Source organism: Trichechus manatus, unplaced genomic scaffold (genome assembly GCF_000243295.1).
Source record: "Trichechus manatus latirostris isolate Lorelei unplaced genomic scaffold, TriManLat1.0 scaffold00293, whole genome shotgun sequence".
Lineage (NCBI taxonomy): Eukaryota > Metazoa > Chordata > Mammalia > Sirenia > Trichechidae > Trichechus > Trichechus manatus.
Window position 1 is genome coordinate 685,027 of NW_004444229.1, and position 12,906 is coordinate 697,932.

The 12,906-nt window shown below is 40.2% G+C and overlaps 1 protein-coding gene across 1 annotated transcript in view; it reads right to left on the bottom strand.

Moving 5' to 3' along the window:
* Positions 1–12,906, bottom strand: part of TMTC2 (transmembrane O-mannosyltransferase targeting cadherins 2) — a 514,074-nt gene that overhangs the window by 259,472 nt on the left and 241,696 nt on the right. Inside the window, exon 3 of the mRNA XM_004390257.2 lies at positions 7,862–8,690. Coding sequence (XP_004390314.1) covers positions 7,862–8,690 — 829 coding nt within the window. The remainder of the gene's footprint in view (positions 1–7,861; positions 8,691–12,906) is intronic.

Here is a 12,906-nt window from a genome sequence, read left to right on the forward strand (position 1 = left end):
GTTGTTAACCAATATTATAAAACAACATGTGTACTACTGTTTCATGAGAAACTATTTGTTCTGTAAGCCTTCACCTGAAGTACAATAAAATATAAAAAAAAAGAAAAAAAAAAGCCTGCTAGAGATTCAATAGGTTCAATAATGAGGCCCAGAACTGTGTGTTTGTAACAAACATTGTGGGTGAGTCAGATGAGGCTGTCTAGAGACCTCAAGAGGAGAGAACCATTGTAGTAGGAGGGCCTGGCCACCCTAAAACAGATCTGAATTCTCCCAAACACCCTTGATCTCAGAAAGGGTGGTGCTTCCACCCGTTTGGAGTTCATTCTGAACTTGAGAAAGCATTCTAATATATTGCATTTGTCAGTCTAAAAAAAAAAAAAGCTTGCTATAACCACTTCTATTTAACGTTGTAATGGAGGTCCTTGCACATAAGATAAGAAAAAGAAATAAAACAAGTGAGTTGAAAGAAAGAAAACTGCTATGAATTAAGGAGAGACAGGGAGGGGTAGCCTTTAAAGACACTGGTAGTACTCCTTTTCTTAAACTGCAGGATACAACACCAGGTAGTTTCTTGTAGTGGTGTTCTTTAAATTGTACAAACACAGTGTAAGTGTGTGTGTATACACACATAGATATAAATATTTCATAAATGAATTAATCAAAGAAAAGCAAAAAAAGTTAGAATATTTTTAAGAATCAAACTCAAAAACTAACATAGGAGTAATTCAACTTCATGTTTATTTTAATCAGACCCTAATCTCAATTCCTTTGAAATATTAAAGAACAGTTGTTGTAGAGTTGACTCTGACTCATAGCAACCCCACGTGTTACAGAGTAGAACTACTCCATAGGGTTTTCTTGGCTGTAATCTTCACAGAAACAGATTGCCAGCCCTTTCTTCCACAGCACAACTAGGTGGGTTTGAACTGTCAACCTTTAGGTAATAGTCAAGCACAAACTGCATCACCCAGGGGCCTCTGTTGGGAATATCCCATTGCCGTTGAGTTGATTCCAAGTCATAGCGATCCTATAGGACAGAGTAGAACTGCCCCATAGGGCTGCCAAGGCTGTACATCTTTATGGAGGCAGACTGCCACATTTTTCCCCCTTGGAGCAGTTGGTAAGTTAGAATCGCCAACCTTTTGGTTAGTAGCTGAGCGCTTTAATGACTGCATCACCAGGGCTAGTTCTTTGGAACATATACCTTAATAAATATATTCAATATGAGGCAATGCTTATCCTACATTTGGGGATTTTCAAAAGCCCATTAAGATTCAAAATGTTTTGTTATGGATAATCTCAAAGCCTTAGACAGAGTTAACAGTACGATATAATTGATAATACACCATAGAGCTATTTTCACTGAGTCTGTTGTGGTCTGGTAACTTTTTTCCACAAAGTTATACTCCCAGTCATTAGAGATGGGACAAGAGAAAAAATGTTTGTGTCACTCCATTCTTGGAGGTCCGGAAGCAGTATACTTTTGATCTTCTCCAACTACACTATCCCAACTGAAAAAATGACCATACTTGATTTCTTCTTTCCAAAGCACAAAAAGTACAAAGAGTCATTGAGAAATCAGCAAACTACAGTAATTAACTATGTTTAGTATTTGCCTGACATTATCAACCACATAATGAGATAGGCCTTGTGGTTTACATAGTCCAAATCAGCTATCATTTCTCCACTATCCAGATTTAAACCATAAACTAGCAGCAGAGTCATTATGACAGGCTTTACCCATCATCGTTTGCATCCAATCAGTTAATGACTGACAGCTGTCAACAGGACCCATTACTGAAGGCAGTAGCTTTAATGTATAATACTTCATGAGGCTTAAAATCATATTCTGTTAAAGCACACAGTAGAATGAAGTACTCCAAAATTTGCAAAGGCTTTCAAAGGAAGAAAAAAAACTAATGATTAAACAACTGTAATCTCAGACAACTTTAAGAAAGACTGGTTTAAAGGGTTTGTTATCTTTGCTAGGCTTACATAACATGACAAACTAAGAAAAATCTGCTTAAAGGAAGATTACTGCCAGTCTCATAATTGCTAAAGGAGTAACTGTAACCAGAATTATTATTAGCATGTTATAAATAGAAAAAATAAATAAAGAAAGAACCTGGACTTAAAAAGTTTTGCCTTGTATTAAAATGGAAGCATATGTTACAGATGGCAGCCATGGAATCCAAAATTAATTCTACCCCTGATTTTGTCTCCCTTATTATGAAGCATCCTTTCCAAAAAAAAAAAAAAACCAAACCCACTACCATTGAGTCAATTCTGACTCACAGCGACACTACAGGATAGAGTAGAACTGCCCCATAGTTTCCAAGGGGTGGCTGGTGGATTCGAACTGCTGACCTTTTGTGGAGTAGCCACAGCTCTTAACCACTATGCCACCAGGGTTTCCATGTATCCTTTAGTACCTGGTATATCAACAGCATAATGTTACACACTTTCACCTTCTATTATGCGCATAAATCCAATCACTAAACAGACTGTAAACTCCTTAAGGAGAGAGACTATGATTTTAACATTTATTATGCAATGTATTTGTGTTAAGGCCTAAAATTAATACTACGTGCTGCCCTTGACACCGGAAACTGGGAGGGCCTCAAATGGCCTATCTGCAAGTTCTTCTTCCCACTCTGCTCCCATGGAAAAGGTCCCCTAGCCAAGCAACTCTCCTTATCGAAGGGATCAGGCACAGTTCTTGCTTATTGCTGAGTAGTGGGTTTCAACTCCATGACCACCTATGAAATTATTCAACCATGCCAATCACATCTTCCTGCAGGAACCAAAGGCACCCCACCCTCTTGATACTATAAAGCCTGCTTCCCACAACCCCTGCTTCTTCATTTTGTTCCTGAATGCAACCTCTGTGTGGCCCTGCGTGTCCTGTGGTATCCTCCTTCCCAGGCTGTAAGTATGTATGACTAATAAACTGCTGTCAATCTCATCTGTCCAGTTCTGGGTGTCATGTGCTCAGCCATCCCTGAAATCTGAAGAGACAGGCAAATCCAGAGTCGCAGTCCAGATCTTATGTAGAGCCATAAAGTGGTAATCCTACTTAAATGGTAATTTTGAAAGATTGCTGGAGGCTGAGTGTGGACTAGCCTGAGAGTGAGAAACTTCAGGGGACCACAATCTTAAGGGTCTTAAGGGTCTCCCATAATTTTATGGCTTTTACCTCCAAGGACCTCACCAAGTTCTCACAATGAAGAGCCAAGAAAGACACCCAGGCTCTGTCGGGGGAGGGAAAGAGTTGTTATTATTAGTTACTCTCCAGTCTATTCGGAGCCCTGGTGCTGCAATGGTTAAGAGATCAGTTACTAACCAAAAGGTCGGCATTCGAATCTACTAGCCACTCCTCAGAAAGCCTATGGGGCAATTGTACCTTGTTCTATAGGGTTGCTATGAGTCAGAATCCACTTGACAGCAATGGGTCCAGTCTATTCTGACTCAAGTGAAATATTCCCAGAGCTTTCTCCATAACAAAGGAAAAAGACTACCCAGAACTATGCGGGAAGGGAAATCCTCCTACTTTAGACCCCTCTAGCCACCCTGGTGGTGCAGTGGTTAAGCACTATAGCTGCTAACCAAAAGGTCAGCAGTTTGAATCCACCAGCCACTCCCTGGAAACCTGATAGGGCAGTTCTACTTTGTGTTATAGGGTCTGTACGGGTCAGAATCAACTTGATGGCAACAGGAGCCTTCCATTATGAGTCAGAAACGGCTCAATGGCAACAGGTTTTTTAATTTTTTTTTTGGGAGGGGCAGGGGTTAGCCTTCCTGTTTCAATGAGGAGGTGTGGTAAAGTACAGGGAGATCTAAAAAACACTTGTGGAAATCACAGCCCAGGGACACAGACTCACCAAAGACTGAGGTTTAATACCAAAATTACAGAAAGCCTCCCCTCGCCCACACTGTACCACCACACCAACCAACAGAGCTCCCATATGATATAAAAGTAGTTTACAGCTGAAATAGCTGCAAGACACACAGACTCTATCAGAGTTCTTAGAGAAGCTCAAAGGCAACAGGAAAGACAAAAACAAGGACACCACAGGAATCTGAAGCTGCTGGCATCTATAGCTACAGCCCAATTCCTAGCCATATTAATACAAAATCTCATACACTAAAGGCTTATTTACCTCAGTTCCTTTTACTAAATATATCATGTCCAGATTTCAACAACAAATTACAAGGCATGCTAAAAGGCAAGAAAATAGAAGCTGAGAGATCAGGTAAGAGGCTTTTAGTAATAATCAAGATGTAAGATGACGGTGGCTTGGGCCATGGTGGTAGCAGTGGAGGTGGTTAAAAAGTGGTCAAATTCTGGATATGTCTTTAAAGGCAGAGAGAATTTGCTGATGGATGGATGTAGGATGTGAAAGAAAAAAAAAAGGAGGCATAGATACCCCCAAGTTATCATCAACTGAGATGGTAAAGGCTGCAACTACAGCAGCTGATTAGGTTGGGGGAGGGAGGAGGTAGGTTTTTTTTAGAAACTCAATTTTTGATGTCCCAGAGTACTTATCACACTATTGACCAGTTGTGTATTCATTTAACCAATAATATTGTGGAATATCTACCCATTATATCCGAAGAAGAACTGATACCTTTGAATTATGGCATTAGAGAAGAATACTGAATATACCATAGACTGCCAAAAGAATGAACAAATCGGTCTTGAAAGAAGTACAGCCAGAATTTTCCTTAGAGGCAAGGATGGTGAGACTTCATCTCACATATTTTGGACATGCTACCAGGAGGGACCAGCCCCTGGAAAAGGACATCATGCTTGATAATGCAGAGGGTCAGCAAAAGAGAGGAAGACCCTCAATGAGATAGACTGACACAGGCTGCAACAAAGGGCTCAGTCATAACAACGATTGTGACGATGGTGCAGGACGAAGCAGTGTTTTCATTCTGTTGTACATAGGGTCACTATGAGTTGGAATCGACTTGACAGCACCTAACAACAACCCATCATGTAGCACTTCTTAAGAATTAGAAAAGAGACATGTAAATATGTTAGACATCAAGGAAACACTTAATAAATTCTTTACTTAGTGAATGGGTGAATTAAGAAATAATCGAATGTTTTAATCATGTCACCAAAATAACTTAATCAGAATCATAATAAAAACTGTCATCAATAATACTAGCTAATGCTGGAAACAGGAAGTGGTGGTTCAGTGGTAGAATTCTCACCTTCCATGCAAGAGATCCAGGTTTGATTCTCAACCAATGCACCTCATGTCCAGCCCCACTCATCTGTCAGTGAAGGCTACGTGTTGCTCTGATGCTCCATAGGTTTCAGTGGAGCTTCCAGATTAAGACAGACTAGGACAAAAGACTTGACAATCTACTTCTGAAAACCAGCCAATGAAAACACTATGGATCACAACAGTCCGATCTGCAACTGATCACATGACCGGGCAGCATTTCACTCCTTTAAGAATGGGATCGTCATGAGTCAGGGGCCAACTCAACAGCAGCTAATAACAACAACAACAATGGATTTACAAAATGCTTTCACCTACTCTGGGGCAGAGACTACTATTTATCCTCTAGCAGTTGCTTATCTGCCCTACCCTTCAATTCAGGAAGTAGTTAAGAGCTCAGGCTGCTAACTAAAAGGTCGGCAGTTCGAATCCACCAGCCACTCCCTGGAAACCCTATGGGGCAGTTCTACTCTGTCCTACAGGGTCGCTGTGAGTTGGAATCGACTCGATGGTGCACAACAACAACCTTCATCCGGAGTTATAAAATCTGGCTGGGCACTTAGCTTTCAAGAATAAAGATAACATTTCCCAGCCTTCCTTGAAGCTAGGTGTGGTCAATGATATGTGAGCAAACGTGGTATGTGCAACTTCTGTAATATGGTCTTAAAGGGTATTGGTACACCCACCATTTGCACTTTCTCCCTCTCTTCCTGTTAGTTGAAGTGCTGACGTGATAAAGAGCCATCTTGAACCATATGGGCATGGTGACACTCCAGAGATGGCAAAGGAACAAAAGAGAAGGAGGGCAGATCAAAAACCCATGGCGCCATCTTATCAGCCATGGGCTGCACAAACTTAGACTGCTACATGAAAAAAAAAATAAAGCTTCTATCTTATTTAAGCCACTATCTTATTTATCTTGGCTCTTTGTTACAGTAGCATAACCTTAAACCTAACCAATAAATTTAATAAATCCTCAGAAAAACCCTTGATGCAAATAATATGCTATTTTTGTTTTAATTTCTTAACATGTATATGTTTTAAATAGAAAGAAAATAAGTAAGCAGCATAGCTTTGTTCTATGTACTTAACATTTACCAGTGAAGAAACACTAGCTGAAAATCATTCTGTGAAAACTGATTGCAACAATTTTTATAGCAAGATTTGGATCAGACATTCAAAAAACTCTGCAGTACTCACCACCTAGTAAATCCACATGGTAATGATTTTTCAAAGAGAATTTAGGAATTATAATGCATTAGCTCAATTTAATGCTTCTACTCCCCTTAAGAGTCCTGCAATCTATTAAACATTATAAGCACCCACAATTAGTTTTTTGGCTTAAAAAACAAAACGTGTAGTTGCTCACTGAACTCTTGACTTAATCTATGCTAATTAGACAAGGATGTCAAAGTTGCCCCTGGGGTGTCTAGATCTTTGGAGAAAAGGCCCCATTCACATGTTACAGAAGCAACCATAATTTAAAGAATAACTGAAAAATGGCTTATGAAGAACAAGACTACTTGACACTATTTACTATGATATATTTCTGCACTAAAAATGTACACTTATTTTCATTCAGGTTCTCTCCAACTTCCATCACTGCCTAATCGCCTAAACCAGAGTATTCCACTGTAACAGCTTTTGATTATTGTGCTTTAAAAGTGAATACTTTATACTCTGGCTATAGATTCTGAGACTTGCTAAAATACTTTTCTATATTAAAAAAAATAATCAAATGTATGATTAATCTTTTCACTGTATAATAAAAAGTTTATTTTGCTAAGGGACTTTAAAAACACTTAAATAAAACCTACTAGCTGATTATTTAGCCCATGCATAGCTAAGGGTGACTAACACCAGCATGTGCACCTACTGACACTTAGAGACACAATTCCAAGATTCAGAGGTAGCCTTACCTCCAAATCTTTTAAAGATGTCATTGCAAGCAGGGCTTCTCTTTAAGGTTCGAACCTCTGCTAAGAATTGGCATTTTCACTCCAAATATACTGAATCAGAATCTACAGTTCAACAAGATCCCCAGGTGATTCTTATGTACAACACATTCTGAGAACCACATCTCCACTAGGGGTTCTCAGAACTGATCCCTAACCAGCAGCATCAGCATCACCTGGGAATTTGTTAGAAATGCAAATTCTCAGCAGGGGTTCGAATCTGAAGGACTAGTTCAAAGCCTGACTGTAAATCCTGTGGTATTTCCTAGGGCGATTCTTGGAAAACAGAAGAGCTAAAGAATACTTAAGTGGGATAGCCTGACTTTTATTACATGATAAAAGAGATGGCCATGTCATATTTTAAAATGTGAAAACTAAACATTTTTCTGAATTTTTATGATTGTCATTTTTATTTCTACAAAACAGGAATTCTAATTCCTCTGGACTAATGTAATAAGGAGCATAGGGAATTATTTATTCTAAATATGGAATGCTGGACATGTCTCTAAATCAGTTTCATTGCTCATCTCTAAAAAAATAAAAAAAGAAAGAAAGACATAGATAATGCATAAAAGGGGCCACTTCTTCCTTAATACTATGTTTTAAGGCAAGAAGCAAAGATTCTAAAAGACAAAAAGTAAACTGTAAAAGAATAAAATAAAACATTACCTTTAGCTGGGTTTACTTTTATCCCTGACCTATACAGCATTTCCTCATTCTGCCAGTCTCCATTCCTGATCGCAGTCTTGAGTCCATAGAAAACAATTAATGTAGCTGTAGCATAAAAAATCAGGCTCTTGAGAAAACGCTTTTGGACTTTGACATAAAGGGCTCTGGCACCTACTGTAATCAGAAGGCAGAAGCCCATACTAGGAATATACAATACTCGCTCTGCAATTACAAAGCCAACATAGAAAAACAAGTTCGTGGCAGGAACAAAAGGTATTATTAACAAAGATAAAGACAGAACAACAATATTCTCGGTAGAAGGAAGTTGTGTTCTCGCCGATACATTATTTTTAATGTCATTTTCTAGTTTGGATGCAAAACTGGGCTTAATCTCCGAGTTCTGATACTCCCCATCTGAATGGCAGCTATGTCCATTTGCATTCTGCTTGCCATTTGTTACAGCTTTCTCACTGCATTCTTTTTCTGTCCTTGGGCTCTTCAAACCATAGCAGGCAAGGAGGAGGAGTCCAGTATAGAAGGCCACAGTGTGTAGGTTTCTCCAATCACGAACTGTTTTGAGCAGAGGTACAGCATCCATTGACCAATCAAAACTGAGGGTATCTGGGCATAGCAACAGCCAGAGGTTCTTGGTTGGCAAGTAGAAGAAGGTGAGCGTGCGAGCCAAGAGGCTATCCGAATCAGCAGCTGGGTTGTCAGAGTTGGAAAAGCTTGGTGGTTTGTTTCCCATCCAGTATAAACGGGCACCCAAAAGGGAGGACCCCCAGAAAGTTAACAAACTAATGCTGAGGAAAAGAGACAAGTTCTTCCCCTGAAACCAAAAAAAGGGGGGGAAAAATAAGATCATCATCAACACAGCATGGGAATATTTCACTAAAGAGACAAGATACATTAATAATGGACAATTAAAAACACACAATTACATTTCAACTAAATAACCTTATTTCCATCTCCTTTTAAATATATTTAGGTAAATCTTAATCTTCCAAAAAGAATAACTTGACTGTGGAATCGTAGTTTGTATATGGCTTTTCTATCTTTTCTTCATATTCCTCTCTAAAACACCAACAACTAAAGCTTCAATTTCCTGACCTCTTCAAGCGGACTGAATGTATTTCCATCTCAGAATTGTTAGAAGGTCAAGATAAGACCACAATGTAAAAGTACTCAGCATTCTGTCCGGGATATAGTAGTCACCTAATAACTGTCTTTTTTCATTTTACAGTTTAGATTCTGGGGAAAAGCAAAGAGAAAGCATGCCAAAATATATGGGGTATGACAGCACTCTGCTTAGCTATAAGACAGAAACCGCATTTAGCTATGTCTATGCCAGTCCCCATTTCACTGTCTTGAATGTCTGTACGGAATCTATAAACCAGGATTTCATCTGTTGCCCCATGCTGTGACTGACATCAGTGACATCAAATATTTAATAAGACTGCCCATGAATCCCAATTGTTTTTCATACCGATGACAACCTTAAAAAATAAAACGACTTAAACAATGGACTTAAAAGACAGGAAATTTTGAGAGGAAGGCTAATGGACACGCCTGTTAATGAGAGTGCCTGGCAAACTCTTTCAACTTGAGCCAGAACCTGGTGTCATCTAACAATCTAAGTTCTGAAGAAGTGTGTGGTGGGGAAGGGAATAGGGGAGAAAGGTATCACATCCCACCCATAATGTTTTGCTGGTAATCTGATCTCTCAAGGTAAACATTCTGACATTGTGTTAGAACTCTCTTACTCAACAACATTCAAAGTGGTGCTTGGAACTGGTAACAGGTTGAATAGTATCCCCCCAAAATTCAAGTCCACCCAGAACCTCAGAATGTGATTTTATTTGAAAATAAGGTCTTTATAGATGTAATTAGTTAAGATGAGGTCATATTGGATTAGGGTGGGCATAAAATCCAATGACTGGTGTCCTTGTAAGAAGAGGAAAGGACACACAGAGAGACACAGAAGGAAAAAGGTAATGTGAAGCCAGAGGTAGAGACTGGAGTGATGCACTACAAGTCAAAGAATGCCAAGAATTGTCAGGCACTATCAGAAGCTTGGAAGAGGCAAGGAAGAATTCTTCCATAGGGCCTTCAGGGGGAGCAGGGCCCTGCCAATACTTTGATTTTGGACTTCTAGCTTCTAGAACTGTGAAAGAATAAATTTCAATTTTTTTTAGCCTGCTAGATTTGTGGTAATTTGTTACAGGAGTCTAGGAAACTAATGCAGACCTTATGAAAGATACGCCAAATATTCAGTTCAAAAAACAATCCACTAAGAGCACTATCTTGAGCATGTACAACTTCTATGGAAACAGTCTCTATGTATTGTATACAACTGACAGAGAAAACTCTCCTCCTCAGATTCCTTCTCATCCAGCCCACCTCTAATTGCTAGAAGTCATAGGCCCTCCTCACTATCTCTACTCTCAATCTAATGTTCTCACCAAGTCTCATGAGTTTAAAAATTAATAGTGTATGATAATGACTCCCAAATTGTTGTCTCCAACTCTCCACCTCCATATTCATTTACTCGATTGCATACTGGGTGTATTCACTTAGGTACCTCAAACTCAAAATGTTCAAAAGAGAACTCATGATTTCATACCATCCTCAAACTAAATAACAGTTTCTTCTCTAATCATCTCTACCTCAGAAAATAGCAATACTGTGTAAACCAGTTTCTTCCTCATGGCTTCTCTCCTTCCCTCTCCATTCCATGCACTATCAAGTCTTCTCACTTCCATTTCAAAATAAATCCCAAATCTTTCCATTTCTCTCCATCTCTTCTGTGATGCCCATCTTGATTCTCACGACAATCTCCTCCTACCTGGTGACCCTGCTTTTTAAACACAATTTATGTTATTACCAATTTTAAACTCATCAATGGAATAGTATTCTAAGATCTTGGAATTGTTTTGTCTACAAAACAGTTTATAATTACTTTAGGGCTTTTTTCTCTTTTTTTTTTTTTTTTTTGATACTATGTCTATTTTTTACATTTCAAAAGTATTTTGAAAAATCCTTAGAAACTTTGAAGGGGACATAATGTGAAAGAAGAGAAGTAAGGAGTTTTATAAGCTAGAAATTAAGAATAGGGAAAATGAGACACCCCCAAAAGATTGAAATTATCGACAGTTTTAAGAGGTGGGATTGTCCATATCAGATCACAGTAAAGCAAATGGTGAAATCACAGAATTAATGCCTTAGTAGTGTAAAATAATCTACAGGAGAGAGTTCCCGCAAAATGGCGCTCTAGGCAGAAGCACCACGCTGTCCCTCCATAGCAAAGATCCGGAAAACTAAGCCCAACACAGAAAACAACAATCCTGAAACCCTAAAACATCAAATGAAGAGATGAACTCAGCCAAGCACCAAATGGAGTGAGAAAACTGACAGAGAACGGAGAGCGAGGAGAGATTCATGCAGAGGTCTCCTATCAGCTAACGAAGCATGGATCTGACATCTTGGACTCCTGACACGAGCAAACGGGGGGTACGAGAAAGCAGCTTCACGGAGCTTCCAGCAGGAGACAAAACAACTGGTAATTTGCGATATACGCTTTCCCACCCCCCACACTTCTTCACCCCCACTCGGCCTCCTCTGCTTCCCGTGGCCACAATCTCTTGTCCAGGAAGCACTGGCTGCTTGGATTCCTCCCACCCAAACGGGCCGGCTCTCTGAGTGCCATTTGTCGGCTGCTGGTGTTGCTTTTTTCCAGTTCTTTTGATTTCTTCCTTACCTCTCACCACCTCCCCCATCTTTCGCTCAAATACCTGGCTCTGTGCGCCATCTTTGCTTCTTCCTGAGGAGCTGTGGAGCTCCGGTAATTTGTGATATATGCCTTCCCACCCGCTACCCTCCTTCACCCACACTCGGCCTCCTCTGATTCCCATGGACACAGTGTCTTGTCTGGGAAGCACCGGCTGCTTGGATTCCACCAGCCCGGATTAGCTGGCTCTCTGAGTACCATTTATTGGCTGCTGGTGTTGCTTTTTTTATGCTTCTTTTGATTTCTTCCTTACCTCTCACCACTCCCCCTCCTTTCGCTCAAATACCTGGCTCCGTGAGCCATCTTTCCTTCTTCCTGAGGGGCTACAGAGCTCTGTTCGAGTATGGAGCTGCTTCCTGGTCTGGGCTGCCATGCTGGTGGGATCCCAGGGCTTTTGTTCATTTGTTTGGTTTGAATTGTTTGTTTTATTTTCCTTTTCTTCAGTTGGGAGCCCGTTCTGGCCAGGTGGTGCTGCATGGCTGGGAATCTACCCCCTCGGCTTGCAAAGATGAGCAGAGGGATCCCTGAGAGCATTTCATTTTTCGTTGTTTTTTTTTTTTTCTGTTTTTTGGGGGGCTTTTCTTCTTCTTTTTTTTTTAAATTTGTTTTATTTTCTTTTCCCCTTTTTCTCTTTCTTCATTACTCAGTCTCTCGTCTCTCTATATCTTCCTTCTCTCTCTGTTCCCTGAATACCTGGCACTGTATACCTCTATGCCTTCTAGCCAGCCTGTACTGCAACACCAGAGAACAACTTCTCCAGACCTCACAGCCGCACCGGTGGAATCCCTGGGAACTTTGCTATTCTTTTCCCTTTCTGATATTTATTTATTCATTCTTTTCTTTTCTTTTCTTCCTCTTCCCCTTTTTGTTTTTCTCCGTTTCATAGTCTCTCATCTCTCCACTCCAACGGCAAGCTCCCCTAGCATTCTTTTTGTTTGTTTGTAAGTTTTTGGCTTCTGTTCTCTCTCCTCTCTCCCATATCTCCTAGCTCCAAAACAACAATCTCCCCACTACATCCTGCCTACCTGCTTTACATCACACCACCAAGCAGCACAGGCAAGGCCTACTGGAACCTGCCCTGTACTGATTACCGACCCGCCCTGGTGGCTGTAGTAAGTGCCACAAACAACCCATCCCAGTAACTCCTCTTCAGCTAGATCTGCCCTGCCATACCATATCTGAGTGACTGACCCTGCCAATTGGAGACGGAGGCGAAAAGTATTGTGCCCAGAGATGAACAAACAACAAAGAACACACA